Genomic DNA, 19130 nt, shown 5'->3' on the forward strand with positions numbered 1-19130 from the left:
TAAGGTTACTCAAGAATCTTCTAGAAACCTCTGAGAAATTTAGTGAGACTCTCAAGGATATGAAAAAGGACAAACTAGAAATTATGCATACACTGACTGAAATAAAGAATAATATACAGAGATCCAACAGCAGACTAGAGGATTCCAAGAATCAAATCAAAGATTTGAAATATGAAGAAGCAAAAAACACCCAACCAGAAAAGAAAAAAGACTCCCAAAATATGAAGACAGTGAAAGGAGCCTCTGGGACAACTTCAAGCATACTAACATCCGAATTATGGAGATGTCAGAAGAAGAGAGAGAACACAATATTGAAAACCTATTTGAAGAAATAATGACAGAAAACTTCCCCCACCTGGTTAAACAAATAGATTTACAAGTCCAGGAAGCACAGAGAACCCCAAACAAAAGGAATCCAAAGAGGACCACATCATAATTAAAATGCCAAGGGCAAAAGACAAAGAGAGAATATTAAAAGCAGCAAGAGAAAAACAGTTACCTACAAGGGATTACCCATAAATCAGATTTTCAGCTGATTTCTCAATAGAAACCATGCAGTCCAGAAGAGAGTGGCAAAAAATATTCAAAGTGATGAATAGCAAGAACCTATAACCAAGATTACTCTACCCAGCAAATCTATCATTTAGAATTGAAGGTCAGATAAAGAGTTTCACAGAAAAGAAAAAAGCTAAAGGAGTTTATCACCACCAAACCAGTATTATATGAAATGCTGAAGTGTATTCTTTAAGAAGAGGAAGAAGAAGAAAAAAAATGTAAAGATAAAAGTTATAAACAATGAAGTGACAGCAAATACATATCTATCAACAAATGAATCTAAAAATCAAGTGAATAAAAAATCTGACAAACAATTAAACTGGTGAATATCATAGAATCAGGACATAGAAAGAAAGTGGACTGACTATTTTCAGGGTAAGGGGATGTAAGGGTGCAGGAAGAGACTGGACAAAAATTCTACCCCTATGGATGAGGACAGTGGGGGTGGGGGGTATTAAGGGCAGAGGGTAGGGTGGAGGGGAGCTATGGGGGGGGGGGAGAAGGAACAACTGTAATAATCTGAACAATAAAGATTTTTTTTAAATTTCCATACTGGTTCTTTCTTAATAAGAATATATGGAAAATGCCATACAGTAATCTTTTCTATGTCTTTAAGCATAGTAGTATCAGTTTTGAGCACTAACCCCATGATTTCTCCCAATGCTAACAGCAAACCATCTTTGAATGTGGTTGCAGGATAGTTAGAATGTTTGTTGATTCAACTGTTAACCTCCCTTTAATACAGAGATTATCAAATAGTTGAGTTTTGGATGATGTTCTTCATAAATGGGGCACGTTGTTTACTACAAAAATAAGCTGAAACCAGTAATCACAGAGATAACTGACGTAGCCAAGCAGTGGGTCCTCTTTTCCACCAGGGTGTTCTTCAGTAGAGACAAAACCAAAGTTCATTTAAAGAGTCTGCTCACATCAAGCAAAAGCATGTTTCTAAATGTCCACTTTAGCACCTTGATTGACTTAACTGAATAGGCCAGCCTGTGGACAACTACATGCTTAATAGGTTTCATTCACTTAAACCTATTATTTTTTGTTAACTTTTACCACTTAGGTTTGGTGGAGGAACTTGGTATTTTTATTTTATTTTTTTTAATATATTTTATTGATTTTTTACAGAGAGGAAGGGAGAGAGAGAGAGAGCTAGAAATGTCGATGAGAGAGAAATATCGACAAGCTGCCTCCTGCATCCTACCGGGGATGTGCCCCAACCAAAGTACATGCCCCTGACCGGTATCGAACCTGGGATCCTTCAGTCCGCAGACCGAAGCTCTACCACTGAGCCAAACCGGTTTCGGCGAACTTGGTATTTTTAGTTGTTATTCAAGAAGTGGTTATGAAAGAAAACACCTGATTAAGCCAGTCAATAAACATTTATTTCTTGAGTTCCTATTGTGTGCATAGCTATACCTATTAAACATGTATATTATATACAACAATATATTAAAGAAATTTGTAGTCTAGTTGGGGGAAATAAGATATATATATATATATATATATATATATATATATATATATATATATATATATATATAAAATGACAAAGGTATTATATGAGAGTTAAATGAGTCGTCAGATTTCAGTGTTAGTAGAGAAAGTAACATGAGGTAGAAGAATTAGGGAAAACTGAATGGAAAGGATGGGTCTTGAATTAGTTTGTTGATAAGTAAATGGCAGGAAAAGGGGAAGGCTTTTCAGGCAGGGTAAAGCACATGAGCAGAGCCTGAACATGTAGGTAATATGCATGTTGGGTTTACAGAATAGTGAATAAAATATAGTATCTGATATAGATTCCTAGAGTTGGTATGGAGTGACATATAAGGTTGTAAAACTAGGTTGTGCCAAATTGCATAAGACCTTTGATTCCAAGCTGTGTCCAAGGCAGAGTATTCAGAAGCTCAGTGGTCAGGCCTAGTATCATAATTCTTGTTTTGTCAAAAAGAGGTGGTGAGCATATTTTTGAAAATGCCCTCTTAGGTTACATCTTTGGCACCCAGTATCTACAATACATCGATCTTTCTTCCCATTTCTCCAGTTTTTAAAATGCGTCTGATAATATAGCATAGCCACCCACACACTTGAAAATGCATTCTCCTTATGCAAAGTAGGATAACCCAATGTACTAGTCAATTATTGCTAACAGCTTCAAGGCCAGCTTTTTGGGGTAAGGTGCATTTTTCTCTGTGAGTCCTAGATATAGGAATACATATCAACTAACCAGTATATAATTTTAGAAAGAAAACAACACAGCCACAAGATTCGTTCCATTTGGAAACAGAAAGTATGAGAAACAACATAGAGTGGCCCAGGTCTGTAGCATTTAGGACAGTAGGCAATTGATACATACCACTTTCTCAAAACAATATAAGTCAACTTTTAAAATCACCAAACTTACCACTGCCTGGCACAAACACACACACACTGAAAGGGGGACATTCTGAGATAGTCTCAGAATATACATTTTATGAAGCCAGGGAATGTTTTTGTTCTGTAGCCCATATGTTCAGTGCCGAGAACCATGCCTGTCACTGAGTAAGTCCATGTTGAATGAGTGGATTGATATGATTAATGAAGACACTCATTAGAATTTGAAATGAGACACATACAGAGACACCAAGTACCTAAAATGATACTTATCCAAAAGTAGGCCTCAAATCATAGTCATGCTATTACCCCCAAAACAATTTGAAATCTGAGCTTCGCTGATTTTTATCTGGGGACAAGTTCTCTAAGGATCTTCAAATGGTTACTAACTGTTGTCTACCAAAAAGCAAATGATTATCAAAAACATGCAATACCAATGACCTATTTGTTTTATAGTTTTTTTGAGGCATAATTTACAAATAACAAACCGCATACATTTATACAATTTGATAATTTTTTATATATGTATAACTTATGAAACAGCCGCCAAAATAAAAATAGTGAACACATTTGTCAAGCCACAAAGCTTCTTTGCAATCTTTCTTTTCAGGCCCTCATGTTCCTCCCTTCCCCAGTCTACTCCTGATCTGCTTTTCATCACTCTAGGTACAAACCTACATATCAAATAATGGTCAAAGTAGTTTATTTAAAAATTATAAATTTAATGTAATATTATGAAAATTTCCGTAAAATAACAGTGGACTTTGCAACTGCGTTGTAGGTTCTTTTAAGAGTGACTTCAAACAATATGTGAATACTATTTAAGCAAAGTCTTATTTAGCACAAGGAGTATATGCTTGCATCATAAGGAATTTTATTGTCTTCGCTGTTGTGGATTTTTCTCTGCTGAGTTTTTAGGATCCAACATATAAATGGAATTCAGCTGTACTATATGTTTTGCTCAAATCATTTGCAAAGATTTTCAAATATATTGTAATGGAAAAAATCTGTTTCTGATGGCTATTTAGATCTAAAACAGCAAAAGAGAATGAAAGGGAGCCAGATACCTAGATGAATTATTTATTTTGTATTTACTTTTTTAGAAGCTCGTTTTCTATTTTTGGTTTTCTCAGAAGATGGAACAGTTCCTTAATTTGCATTTGTGTGCTGCCTTGTGCTAAAGTTTAGTTTCTATAGTTTACTGGGAAAGTGAATTTATTACTTTCACTCTTCACATTTTTTTTGGCATTAACTTTTGGATGGGTTATTCTCACTCAGAAAAGGTAATTTAAATCTTTTTTTATTATTATTACTTTCCTACTGACTTTATTACTGAAATGGTATGTATTTCCACAAATGCTAAAGAACAGATTTTTATGATTATTTTTTTTTGGGGGGGATCTATGTTTCATACTGAATTCTCCTCTTATAGGTCCTTTCTCCCTCTGGGTGCATTCTTTGTTGTTTGCATATGTGAAATTTCAGTCCTATATATAGAAGCTATGATTGTTGGCATAGGCTTTTATTGTTATTGTTGTTGTTGTTGTTGTTTTGGGGTTTTTTTTTTGGCTTGGTTTCTCAGGGGGTAACTTTTGAAACTGGGTAATTGAAAATAAAATTATTCAATTTGTTTTTAATTTGGTCATCAATTCAGGCCATCAGATATTTATTCAATATGTTGAATGCCCAGCACCAGATGAGGCTTTATATAGCTTCTCCCTCTAGCAATTCATAATTTATTTGTTGTCCTATCTTAAATGATTTGTTAGTTTTATCTTTTCTTAATATGACTATTTTTCCAAAGGATATATTCATCTCTACTTTTTTTACACTTAAAAAACTACAAAGAAGATAAATTTAAGTCAAACCATATTGAATTCTTGTATATGTAAAGCAAAATGGGTATTAAAAAATCAATGAAAATTTAAGGATTTAAATGGCCTAAATTCCATTCTTAGCTATAATAACCAAACTTTTTAAAGCTGTCTTATAAAATATTAGAAATGTTTAAATTTCTCAAAATAAATAATCCAAAATCTGAACTTTACTCATTTACTCTGGGGGGAAATTCAATGAATTGAAATTGTTACAAACTCTTACCTACCAAAAACATATGATTATCTAAAATACCTGATACTAATTAACTTTCTTCACAGCTTTATTAAAGTATAATTGACATACTGAGGTAGTTATACTATAAAATAACTAGAGCCCCAGTGCATGGATTCATGCACCAGTGGAGTCTCCTGGCCTGGCCTGCACCATCTCGCAATCTGGGACACCTCAGGGGATGTTGGACTGCCAGTTTCACCCAGATCCCCACAGGCCAGCCTGAGGGAACCCACCAGCGCATGAATCTGTGCACTGGGCCTCTAGTATGCATCTAAGACATTTGGTTAATCTCTTTCCACCCTTCCTCCTCCCTCTTCTCTCTGAGATTCATCAGTCTGTTCTATGTTTCCATGCCTGTGCATTAAATGTTTGCCCCCTGGTAGTCAGTGCATGTCATAGCTCCCGGTTGAATGGCTGAATAGTTGAATGGTTGTTTAGGCCTTTATATATATAATATAAATATATAAATTGAATATATTTAAATTATGAAATTTTATAAATTTTCATGTATGTATAAAACATCACCAAGACCAAGTAGTGAATGTATCTGTCAAATCCAGCAGTGTCCTTGTTCACCTTTTGCAACTTCCCCCTTCTGTTTTTCCTGCCCCTCACCTTTTCAGACTACCACTGATCTACTTTAAGTCAGTATAGATTAATTTTCACTTTCCTAAAGTTTTTATGTAAGTAAAATTACATAATGTGTAATCCTTTATAATGTGAGTTCTTTTACTCAGCATAATGCATTTGAGACTCATCCAGGTCGCCGCAATTCATGTTGATTTCATTTTACTGATACGCTATTATTACTTTACACATTAGATTGCTTTGTGGATTGTTTATCCATTTGAACTATTTCCTTTTTCCAAAGGGTCTATAAATCTCAATAGAAAACAGAGCCTTTACTCCTGTTGCTAAGCACTAATGTGCTTAATATATGCCATAGAGCCGTGGTCGGCAAACTGCAGCTTGTGAGCCACATGCAGCTCTTTGGCCCCTTGAGTATGGCTCTCCCACAAAATACCACGGCTTGTGCGAGTCTATTTTGAAGAAGTGGCGTTAGAAGAAGTTTAAGTTTAAAAAATTTGTCTCTCAAAAGAAATTTCAGTCGTTGTACTGTTGAAATTTGATTCTGTGGACTAATGAGTTTGCTGACCACTGCCATAGAGCATTGTACACTTACTTTATTAGGGCATTCTAGCTTCCAAACTCCTGACTACTATACTGCCAGAATAATAATAATAATATTTTGATTTTTATAATGTCCCAGGAAACTAATGGAATCTGCTAGTGCCTTTGGTTCCCAGGTTTTGCTTTAAAAAATGCATGTGAATTAGTCTCCAGCCTTTAGCAATTAGAGAATAATAAAGCATTGTTTTTACTGAAGACAATGCTGAGTCACTGTTCCCTGTGCAGTAAACAGATGTGAAGAGTCCAAAAATAGAAGACACATTTTTACTTATTACTTTTCAAGCTTCCTTAGGTTTCTACTTCTTGATAAAAATCTATGATTAGAATATTTCTGTTAGGAAGGCACCAGATGCAGCATATAAAATCAGTATATAAAGATCATTTGTGTTTCCAAACACTATTAACAAACTATCAGAATGAAAAATTAAGAAAACAATCTTATATAATAAAAGGGTAATATGCAAATGGACCGAATGGCAAAACAACCAATCAAAACATAATATGCTAATGATATGCTAAGGCTTGTTCAGCTGCTCACTATGATATGCACTGACCACCAAGGGGTAGATGCTTTGACTGGTAGGCTAGCTTACTGCTGGGGTCGGGCCGATCAGGACTGAGTGAAATGGGCCAGACATGCCCTGGAGCCCTCCTGTGGTCCCTCCCCGGGCCTGATCATGCACCAATGGGGTCTCTCAGCCTGGTCTGTGCCCTCTTGAAATCCGGGGGATGTTGGAGAGCTGGTTTCAGGCTAATCCCACAGGCTGAAAAACAGTATGAAGTTTCCTCAAAAAATTAAAAATAGAACTCCCATTTGACCTAGTCATTCCACACTAGGGATGTATTTTTTCTTTATTGGCTGGAATTCATTTGCTTATCTACTATTTGATTAGTAATTGTATAATATATATAGGAAAGTTATATCATATATATAGGAAATGCTTGATTCTTTACTGTTGTTTACCAGTTTTCATAATAATGAGTTGGCTCCCTTTCCTCTTCTAAACATACACAGGTATTTTCTCTTGTTGTATCATTATGAAATTATGAATTTAAACATATCTGACATATTTTTATCCATTGCAATTCTTATTCTTATTGAAGTTCATATTGTTTCAGGTCTGGCCAATGGGATCCTCTCCAAGCTCTTAGAGTTCTTTTTTTAAAGTGTATTAATATATATTTTATTATTGATAGTATTGTATCTCCAGTTTCTGCCTCTTTTCCTTCCAGTCCTTCCAGCCCCTACTGAGCCCTCTCAGGTCTTCACCCCTTATTGCCCGTATCCATGGGCTATGCATATAAGTATATAAGTTCTTTCATTTATCCCCATCCTCACATTGAGGTATGTCAGTCTATTCCATGCCTCCCTACAGTTCTTTTAACAGGAGCTAGCGTTCTTGCTTTCTGATATGACAGGGTATGCCAGACTCATCAGAAGATTGGATAGAAATTACTAGTTTTTCCATGGGGATGCTCTGAATCTGATTGTAAACCATACCCAATTGCGGAAAGTAGCCACCAAGTATGTTGTCCCTTTTCAAAAAGAAACAAGTCAGTCATTCGACAACAACAACAAAAATCTTATTTTTAGCACTAGTTGTGGAGAATATGAATGTTAATACTACATAAAACTGCCTTCAAGGATTTTACAATCTGACAAGGAAAACAAAACAAGCCAAAACACTACATAAGTGACGTCATAGGACCTAGGATGGTATGGGAGTTCTTACAAGGGACCTACTAACTCAAGGTATGGGGGTCAAAGAAAGATTTACAAGTAAAATATTATTCAATCCTTTATTTAAAACATTAGTCTTCCAGCTGAAGAAAGAATGACTTAAGACAGAGAAGGCATAAGTGAACCTGATTTCCTTTAATTGGAAAAGCAGTCAGCAAGTCTCTATTAAACATATTCTATTCCAAAACTTTCAGAAATTTGATTTTGTGATCAGTCTTTCTGTTACCACTGCCTTTTTTTTTTTCCTGCCAGAAATGTTCCCTATATATATTTTCTACAGGGATCTGGGTTTTAAATTGGAGTCAAGGCATTTCTTCCTTAATTCAGCCTGGATGAGTCAGTATCCTTTCTTTCGATTTTTCTTTCCAAGAAGAAGGTTTCAGAATCAACTTTGCTATTCTCTTTTACTTGTGGAAGTTTTTATTACCAACATATTGATCCTTGCACTGGACTACCTTTTCTAGCCTACATTCACTGGACCCTCCTTTACTTTTAAAGATGCCAGTTCTTGAACTTCTCTGACTTTCTATTGCTTTGTCCATGTCCACAGGAAACACAGAAACAGCTTTATCTATAAAATTAATATAAGTAAAATTGCAACCCTTAGCTTATTATTATTGAAACTGGTCATGATGAACAACAATCTAATTCATTATTTCAGCAATAAGATTAATCTAATTAGTTTACAGTAACATTGTAGGCCCTTTCCCAGCACAGAGTTTATTTAACATTATAGTATATCTCTGTTTCTTAGGCTAACTATTTTAGTCTACTAAAGCATAATTTCCAGAAAGGAAAAATTATGATTCTCAGGCAAATATGAAGTAAACATGGGTGAGAAATTTTATTCAACTCATTAATTAACGATGGTACCAGTAAGAGGTTAAGATGAATTCAATGAGCATTTGAGGATATAAGTATTTAGAGACATACTAGAGGCCCAGTGCACAGATTCACACACCTGTGGAGTCCCTCATCCTTGCCTCAGCTCTCTCACATTCCAAGACCCCTCAGGGGATGTTGGAGAGCTGGTTTTGGCTCAATCTCAGCAGGCCAGGCCAAGGGACCCCCCCACCAGTGCACAAATCTGTGCACCAGGCCTCTAGTATGCATATAAGATCTTTGGTTAATCTCTTCCCTCCCTTTCTCCTCCCCTCTTCCCTCTGAGATTCATTAGTCTGTTCCATGCCTTTGTGTTGAGTGTCTGCCCCCTGGTGGTCATTGCGCATCATAGCTACTGACCAGTTGACCTGTTGGCCAATTGCTTAGGCTTTTACATAGTACATATAGATATGAGAATAAGAGAATAAGATAGTTGAGTTAGGTTTAACACTGATTAAAACCCTGTATATTAATCCATAATCTTTGGGGTTATTTTTTTTTCTTCAGACACTAGTTATTTATACCACTACCTAACAAAAATTTATCAGCTACCATGAAGTTAGTAAACAGTACATCTTTAGGTAGCTCTGAGTTTTATGTGGCATTGAAAGGACCTCTTACAGACCTTTTGCTTTTTTCCCAAGTTGTAGATGACTTTTTGAATAAGACTTCCACTCCCTTAGACTGCATTAGAGGTCTGAGAATTGTTTGTGAATGCCTGATATAGCAAGCTCTGTTTTAGTATACTTTGTAAGTTTAGTATTCCCAATGTTAACTGCCTAACAATTAACCGTTAGTATTGAGTTTTTGAGGACTACAAATTGTTCTAACTGGACATGAGAGAAAAGCAAAGGGAGTTTTTATATGCTTAATAGATTGAAAATAATCTGCTATGGAATAAACTTTTCATTTTTATGTTCCCTAGGGTTTTCCAGGTGATATTGGCATTCCTGGACAAAATGGCCCCGAAGGATCAAAGGTAAAAAAAGAAAAAAGTATGGTATCTATAGTTTTCTAATCTATACTTCAATGAATTGCTTAAAAAATACATTAGGAAATCAGAACATTTCTGGACATTTTTGAGCTGTCTCAGGGGAATTTAATAAACTATGTACATCTTGTTTCAAGATAATCAGGAAATAGTTTGCATGTCTGGTTCTTTTGGTGCCCTTTGTTGAGTTAGAGTATGTTATCCAATTTTTTTGGTTCAGGTCATTGAAAAACTCTTTTTCTGGTTTAGCCTAAATTTAAATTAGGATGGCAGTATTTGAAAAGCACATAAATCATTGAAAAAGTATTTTTTAAAGAGATGAAAAAGACACAACTAAAAAGCCATAGTATATAATAAATGGATGTAAGTGTTCTGATCGCTAAAACCCTTTAGTGCTCATAAAGTATCCACAGATTAAAATAAAAGAAAGCCTATGATGTGCTAGAATTGATATAGCATGAAATGTCTTTTTAAAAACACTAAGCATTTTAAACTTCCATTTCAGGCAAATATGAAGTAAACATGGATCAGAAATTTTATTTAACTTATTAATTAATGATGGTACCAGTAAGAGGTTTGATAATATATATATATATATATATAATTTTAATTTTAATTTTAATTTAAATGCCAAGCTTTGTCAAGCAGGCTGACATAGAATAAACATTATAATAAATAAAGTATTGAGACAATAAAGATATAGAATGATAAGAAAGCCTGAAGTTTGGAGAATTGTCAGGTTATGAAGTACAGCTGCTATAGAAGGTTATCAGTATGAGTGCAGAGGAAGTTATGGGAGATGAATCTAAAGGATATCAATATGGCTGTAGTAGTCCCTTGTTATCTGCAGTTTTGCTTTCTACAGTCTTATTTACCCATGGTCAGCTATGGTCTAAATTATTAAATGGAAAGTTACAGAAATAAGCACTTTATAAATTTAAATCGCATGATGTTCTCATTAGTGTGATGAAATCTCACGTGAATCATCCCATTGTGGTGATGGTCAAGCAGGCCATGCTGGGTGATGCCTGCAGGCTGCACTTCCCTGCTCCCAGGTCGCTGAGGCCCTGCTGGGTGCTGCCTGCGGCCATGCTTGCCTGCTCCCCAGTCACCATGCGATGGCCAAGTAGGCCATGCTGGAAGCTGCCTCTTCCCTGCTGTCAGTCTCCATGGAAGCGATGAGGTTAATTCGCATACTCATTCCTGATTGGCTGGTGGGCATCGTGGAGGTGTGGTCAATTTTCATCTTTCTTTTTTATTAGTGTAGATATGGATAATATGTAATATGTAATATTGTATGAGTATAGGGTTGGGGGACTTAGATTACTTTTTAAACAAGGTAGCACTTAATCAGACATGATGAATGAGCAGGAATTTGCAAACAGACAAGTAAGATGTATGGCATTCAGGGAAAGGACACTTGTGAGAAAACAGTTGCAATAAATATTTGGAACATATTTATACTAAAAGTTATTCATTGTTTATGTGAAACTCAGATTTCACTTGGCATCCTGTATTTTATCTGGCAACCCTATTGGCCATCTATAAACTTTCCCTATCTACAACAATGTTTGCCCTTTCTTTCTCTTTCCATGGAAGAATTCCTCTTTCTCCTGAATGTTCAGGATCTACATGTGTTTTGCATCAAACACTCTCTTGACTCCTGAATGACCTCATACCATCAATTACCACCTTTATTCTGATCTCTGACTCAAAATTTCCTCTCTTTGGCCTTAAAATTATTTTCACTGCCAATATTGCAGTTTAGGCCCTCTTTATTTTTCACCAGGATTAGTGTAGTAGCCTGCCAAGTGTTCCTTCTGCCTCTAGTCTGGCATTTCTTCAATGCTACTTCCAAGTTGCTGATGGAATAATGTTTGGAAAGTATAGATGTCATCATGTCACTCTTGTGCTTAAATCCTTCAGTAAACACAACTTCTTGTATTTCTTTGCTTTTTACACAAAGTTCCCTGTAGTAGAAAGAGTACACGATAAACTGATAACAAGTATAGTATAATAAATACATAAACCAGTAACATAGTTCTTTATTATAATTATTAAGTACTAGTGGCCTGGTGCACAAAATTCATGCACAGGGGGAGGGGCATTACCTCAGCCCAGACTGCACCCTCTCCAATTGTGGACACCTTGGGGGATGTCCAACTGCTGGTTTAGGTCCAACCCCACAGGCTGATGGACATCTCTCTTAATCTGGGACTGCTGGCTCCTAACTGCTCACCTGCCTGCCTGCCTGATTGCTCCTAATTGCCTCTGACTGCCTGCCTAATTGCCCTCCCCTGCTGGCCTGATCTCATCCCCAATTGCTCTCTCCTGGTGGCCTAATTGCCCCAAACTGCCCTCCCCTGCAGGCCTGATTGCCCATAACTACCTCTGCCCCCACCACCATGGCTTTGTCCAAAAGGAAGTTGGACATCCAGAAGATGGTCGGTAGACCTGGTCTAATTACCATATTATCCTTTTATTAGTATAGATAGATTATATAAGGTAGAATTTCTTAAATGGGAGGAAAGCCTTTTTCAGCAGGAGGAGATGCTCTTGGCAGACAAAAATACGTAATCCCTATATCTGGACTGATAGCCAGCCATATGCACTATACTGCCAAACCTATCATTAAAAAATTAAACTGCTTTCTTACATCTTATACCAAACAGCTGTTGCTCTTAAAACCCCTCCTCAGCCCAGACCTTAGGTTCTGCCTTTGCAGTTCACCCAGATTAGGTTCTGATTGGTTGGTTTTTATGCCAGTCAGAATAAAAAGCTCCACCTCCTAGACAGCCATTGGCTCCTCATAGTTGACCTAGATTTGGTTCTGATTGGTCAGTTTCTATGCCAATCAGTGTCTCCGGGCCTATCTCTGGGCCTGATTAGAGAGGTAGGGCTGATCAGTAGCCCCTGTGGAGGCCTGGAGAGAAAGAGAGGCACAGCTGCTGGCCAGGCCTGGAGAGAAGGAGAGGAAACAGCTGATCAACAGCTGCCCCAGAGGCTACAGATCAGACCCTGCTTCTCTTTCCAGGCCTGATCCTCAGCCCCCTCAGCAGTCGATGCTAGGTGGCCACACCTGCAGCAGCAGTAGTCAGTGCTGGTTCACCACGGCAACCCAGCACTGACTGCAGGACTGACTTTCGGTTGGTCGAGCCTTTGGTCATTTTGGATGTTATGGACCCTGGGTTTTTATATATTAGGATTATGTACTGTGCATAATTGTATGTGCTCTATCTTCATAGGGCCGGCAATGCAGCAGGTCTGTTTACACCAGCATCACCACAGATACACAAGTAACGTGTTGCACTCTGACTTCAGATGGCTGCGGCAGCATTAGGCCATAGGAATTTTTCAGTTCCAGTATAATTATATGGGACCACTTCCATATACATAGCTTATTATTGACCAAAACATTTTGTGGCACATGATATAGATTTATCATCACTCTTCTGAAGGCATTATTCCAGCTAAACTGTTTACTGTACTAAACCATGCCATGTTTCTCTAAATCTCACAGAGCTCTGCATGCTGTTCTTTCTTTTAAAATATATTTTATTGATTTTTTACAGAGAGGAAGGGAGAGCGATAGTGAGCTAGGAACATTGATGAGAGAGAAACATCGATCAGCTGCCTCCTGCACACCCCCTACTGCGATGTGCCTGCAACAAAGGTATATGCCCTTGACCAGAATCGAACCTGGGCCTTTCAGTATGGGGTGTACAGCAGGCTGATGCTCTATCCACTGAGTCAAACCAGCTTCAGCATGCTGTTCTTTTTGTCTGGATATTTTTCTACCTTCCTGTGCCCTACTTTATTAGCTAACACCTTCACATCACATACCACATTGTCCAGGGAGCTTTCCCTGTTCTTCCCAAATCTAATGAAGATAATCTTTCTCTGTATTCCTGAAAAAACAATCTATCAAGCACTTATCTTTATGTATATTATAACTGCTGGTTTGCTAATATATCTATATCAGACTGTAAGATTTTTGAGAGAAGAGACTAATTGATTTTATACATATCACAATTATCACAATATCTATAGCACATAATAGGAGCACAATAGATATTATCTGAATAGATTACTGAATATTAAAAGCTCAGGAGTAGGAGCTCTTTTGAAGGGGAAAAAGAAGTTTAATTCTAGGTATATTTAGTTTGCAGTACCTTTTTGACATCAATGCAGAAATTATCGCTAATAGTAAAAAAAGATGAAAAGTAGAAATAGTAGCATGAAGGGAAGCTAAGATAGAGATGTAGTATAGAGAAGGGAGTTGTGAATTTCTTATGTCTAGTGTTAGTCATTCATCTACTATATACTCAGGAACTTGAACTTGATACATATATAAACATGTTTATTTATTTATGAATTTTTATTAGCATTTATTGAGTTTATTTTATGTGTTAGTACAAATACTAAATGTAGATTATAAAGATTTTCAAACCATGGTCCATCTCCTGGATAAGGTTAAAATTTAGTGAGAATTTTTTTTTTTTAACCAGAAAATGTTGTAAGACTTGCTATATAAAGAGAAATGCTGTGGGAGCCCAGATAATTGAGCAAGAGAATCTGTCTTGGGAAATTGGAAATTACTTCAAGAGGAAGTGATAATTGAACTTAATGTTTTTAAGTCTGTATACCACAATAGGTGAAGTATTGATAGTGATCTTTGAAACTTCCTTCCCATCACTTCCTCTAGTCTTAGAACTGCAGAGCTTAAAAATGGGACAAAAGACCTTGAGAGCCAGATATTTTCATGAAACCCAATGATTGAATTTCCAATGAGTAATAATTATTTTGTGAATTAGTTTGTCTATCACCTCATCAGTACCAACAGCATTAGACTAATTTATACACATAACTGAATTTTAAAATACTATCTAGAAGATATAATTTTATTATCAAAAGAACCAGAATAGTTTAAAAGGAGAAAGATATAATTTTATGTTTTGTAGGTTGAGACAAAAATGCTTTTGTCTCTCTTCTTGGTCCTTACTTGTTTGCCTTGAAATTGTTTAGAAACAGAAAGGAACAACAAAGCCAAACACACTGACCCTGTTAGCATGAAGTGTTTCTTTAGTTGTGTACACTGTATCATGGAAGCATCCTTAAACTGACTTTATTTTTATGTACATGTATTGATTGGGAAGTAGGCTATAGAAAGTATTGTAGTCATCAAGAAAATAATGTCCTGTCCACTGTACTTGAAATACATGTTTGCCCTATTTACAAACAAATTTGGTTCTTCCCAGAGCAATTTGCTATCACTTTAAAGAAATCTTTTATTTTTTTCTTCATTTTCTGCCAGTTGACTAAAAGACTAAAACTATGATTAGAAACTTGTGTTAATTATGGTTCTATTAATTATGTGTGTGTTTGTGTGTGTGTGTGTGTGTGTGTGTGTGTGTGTGTAGACACAAAACATACTTCAGCAAACCTTCTTGTGAGGTGAGCTATCCAATTTGGAAATATGCTTTCAAGTATCCTATAACATTAGCAAAACCACATCCTTTTTTCTGCAAAAAGTGACTACCCAATAAATAGTCTGTTTTACAGTAAGTAGAGAAATTATTTGTTGCTACAATGGTTTGTATTGTTACTTTGGGTATGGAAATAAGGATGGTAAAAGGCTGTCATTGTCTATTACATAACATCTCTGATAAATTATTAGAGAAAACCAATTATTAGAGAAAACCTGCTGTGTGTAAGGGTATGTTACAGAATATATAGAAATAAATTTACATTGAATTATTAAAATATGTGTTTATCTGGATAGAAGTGCACTAATTTGGTAAAAGGAAATGCATAACTCTGGATATTTCCCTGAGATCACCTCAATCCAGCCTTAAAGTTAAACGGGCAGTTGGACATCCCTCGAGGGATACCAGAGTGGAGAGGGTGCAGGCTGGGCTGAGGGACATCCCCCCCCTGCCCCCGTGCATTAATTCCGTGCTCCTGGCCTCTACTATGTTAATAATAGGTTAAGGCTGCTCAACTGCTTGCTATGGCATGCACTGACCACCTGGGGGCAGACGCTCCAATCAGTAGGTTAGTTTGCTGCTGGGCCAACTGATCGGGACTGAGCTAGATGGGCTGGACTCGCCCTGTAGCCCTCCTATGGTCCCTCCTCTGATGGCCAACCTCCCGCATTCCTCCCCAGCCCTGATCATGCACCAGTGGAGTCCCTTGGCCAGGCCTGCACCCTCTCACAATCCACGACCCCTCAGGGAATGTCAGAGAGCTGGTTTGGGCCTGATTTCACAGGCCAGGCTGAGGGACCCCACTAGTGCACAAATTCATTCACTTGGCCTCTAGTTTTGAATAAAAGTGGTTAGAGTGAGCATCCTTGCTTTGTTCCTGATTTTTTCAAGAAAGCTTGCAGTTTTTCACTGTTGAGTATGATATGAACTGTGGACTTTTCATATTTGTCCTTTATTATGTTAAGGTAATTTCCTTCTATTTTTAGTTTGTTGAGGTTTTTATCATGAAAGATTATTACATTTTATCAAATGCATTCCTGCATGTTATTTTTGTTCTTTATTCTGTTAATATGGTATATCACATTGATTTTAATATGTTAAAAAATCCTCATACCCCAGCTATAAATCCCATTTAATTGTGATGTATGATCCTTTAATGTGTTATTGAATTAGTTTTGCTAGTTTTTTTGTTGCTTTTTTTTTTGGGGGGGGGGGGTGTTGAGGATTTTTGCTTCTATAATCATCAGAGCCACTGGTCTGTAATTTTTTTCTTTGCAGTGTCTTTATCTGGCTTTGGTATCAGGGTAATGCTAACTCCATAGAATAAGTTGTCTGTAAGAGTTTGAAAAGTATTTACATGAATTATTCTTTAAATGTGTAGAATTCTCCAGTGAAGTCATCTGGTCCCAGGCTTATTTTAGGGGGCGAGTGTGGGGAGTTGATTATTGATTCAATATCCTCAGTAATTATAGATCTGTTCAGATTTTGTATTTCTCTATGATTCAGTTTTGGTAGGTTGTGTGTTTCTAGGAATTTTATTTATTCCTTCTAGGTAATACCATTTGTTGTTATGTAATTGTTCATATTAGTCTCTTATGATTCTTTTTATTTCTGTGCATTAGTTCTAATATCCCCTCTGAATAAGAAAAATGTTGCCATGTTGAGAAAGATATATAGGGTATTTTCTAAAATAAGAAATTTTTTTTTAGCTATTTCAATCAATTTTTATTTACGAGTATTTGATTTTTAAAAACATGCATTTTGATTCTCAAAAGATTTTCTTTTAATTTTGAAATTTCTAATCTTGTTCAGATTGTTAGTTTATTTTGTAAATTGCCCTCTCCTTTTACCAGCTTGTATCATGAAGGGAGATTATTTGAAGAGCATTTAGTATATGAATGATTTATTCCAGACTCTGTTGGTCTCTTAACAAATTAAAACATTATATATCCCCTTTATCTGTTTTCAGATTTTGTAAATCCTTTATTATGTATTTATTGTACTATTATCATATTAACAGTAAGACTTATTGCTTTAAATTTAGAAATACTTTTTCTGAAAAAGGTGTCTCATTAAAGGGTAATACACTGGGCAGATGATTTGAACATTAACATACTGTTTAAAATAAGTTTATCCTATGTTTCATAACTTTTTGTATGCTCTGTAGTTTTCTGCTCATCTACCCACTCACCCCTTTTGATAACTTCCTACTGGGAAATGAATGATTCTAAATAGTATTGCCAATCTCCAGATTAATGCTGATTGAAAATATTAATTGAGCTAAAGTTCTCATTATGTGTGCTTATGTTGTTTTTATAGGGAGTCATTGGAACTAGAGGGCCTCCTGGACCTCCTGGCCTCAAAGGAACTCAGGTATGGAGGAAATATCCAATCAGCAATTTTTTGTTTAGTCTTTCCCCTTTTAACTTTTATGGGACATTGGTTTTTGCTTAAAGAAAACATTGCTTTAGTGTGGATAACTTTTGCTTTGAGGATTTCAAGATACCATTTTATATAATACTAGCAGTTATGGGATGGGATTTGGAATCATTCTGCAGTATTCATTAAGTGATTCATGTCAGTGGTCTCCATGGAACATCTGGAGAATCTGAACCTAGAATCTTACTCATACGTAGTAAGATTTATATTTACTATTTGTGTCCATTTTACATTTGTGACCCAAAAAATTATGTTTTTATTGAATTGTGAATCGAGCAGTGTTTTTTAACTAAATAAGAATATATAATTCTAGGAAGGTCTGTATATATTCTTCAGATATGGTAATATAAACTTTTGTTTGAAGGTGAAAAATCAGTATATTTAGAAAAGATGTCAATAAATGGAAAAATGGAATAAAAACTGTTATTACTTTTTTATTTTCTTAAAGAATAAGGTATAAAAATTTAGCTTTAGGAACTTCTTGGCCTGGCTAGTATGGCTCAGTCTGTTGGTGCATCATTCTATGCAAGGAAAGGTCTCGGGTTCGATTCTTGGTCAGGTTATATACCCAGGTTGTGGGTTTGATACCTGGTCGGAATGTATATGGAAGCTATCTGAATGATTCTCTCTCATATCAATATTTCTCTTGCTCCTCTTTCTCTCTCTCTAACATCAATAAAAAATATATCCTCGTGTGAAGATTAAAGAAAATTATTTTTTCTATGTTCCTCTATTCTCTATTCACCTCTATAGTTTTTATATGCACAGATTTTACATTTTATGAAATTATAACTAATTTGACCCTAAGAATATTGGACCTATAAACTATTCAAGAAGAAACTCTGGACATTAACCCCATTTGGGTATGATTCTATATATCTTTGTATCTCTATGGCTTAAGTCGGAAATAATCTCAAAAACATATTTGTTGAATGAATGAAGTGCCATGTACAAACATGTCCTGTACCAATAATTTTAAATATACAAATGCATATTGATTCTATCTATTAAAAACTTAATTGAGTTCCTCTCTGTATCATAGAGATATTGAGTCCAAAAAGGGAAAGGTAATCCTTAATTCATGGTCTTAGTGATTCCGAATCCTAATTTTGTGATACTCTAATCATTTTCACTGCTATTCACTCTCATTTTTCTATATGTAACTTATATAATCCACTAATTTAAAAATAATCCAACAGCACATGTCTCTTTTAGAGTAGAGGTGGGGTTGTCACAGAAAAAAATAAAATACAAAAAAAATCACAGAAATATTTTCATCATGCCTCAGAATGAGCTTCAGATTTCAAAATAAATAGAATAGGATTTGTATTTTTAATACTTATTTCAGGCCATG

The 19130-nt window shown here is 35.9% G+C and overlaps 1 protein-coding gene across 6 annotated transcripts in view; it reads left to right on the forward strand.

Moving 5' to 3' along the window:
* Window positions 1-19130, forward strand: part of COL24A1 (collagen type XXIV alpha 1 chain) — a 294053-nt gene that overhangs the window by 112734 nt on the left and 162189 nt on the right. For all 6 annotated transcript variants that reach the window (XM_084874405.1, XM_084874404.1, XM_084874403.1 and 3 more), the window contains exons 21-22: window positions 9786-9839; window positions 17657-17710. In XM_084874405.1, the coding sequence (XP_084730531.1) occupies window positions 9786-9839; window positions 17657-17710 (108 nt within the window). The remainder of the gene's footprint in view (window positions 1-9785; window positions 9840-17656; window positions 17711-19130) is intronic.

This window comes from Pipistrellus hanaki (genome assembly GCF_964339955.1).
Source record: "Pipistrellus hanaki genome assembly, chromosome: 2".
Taxonomy (NCBI): domain Eukaryota; kingdom Metazoa; phylum Chordata; class Mammalia; order Chiroptera; family Vespertilionidae; genus Pipistrellus; species Pipistrellus hanaki.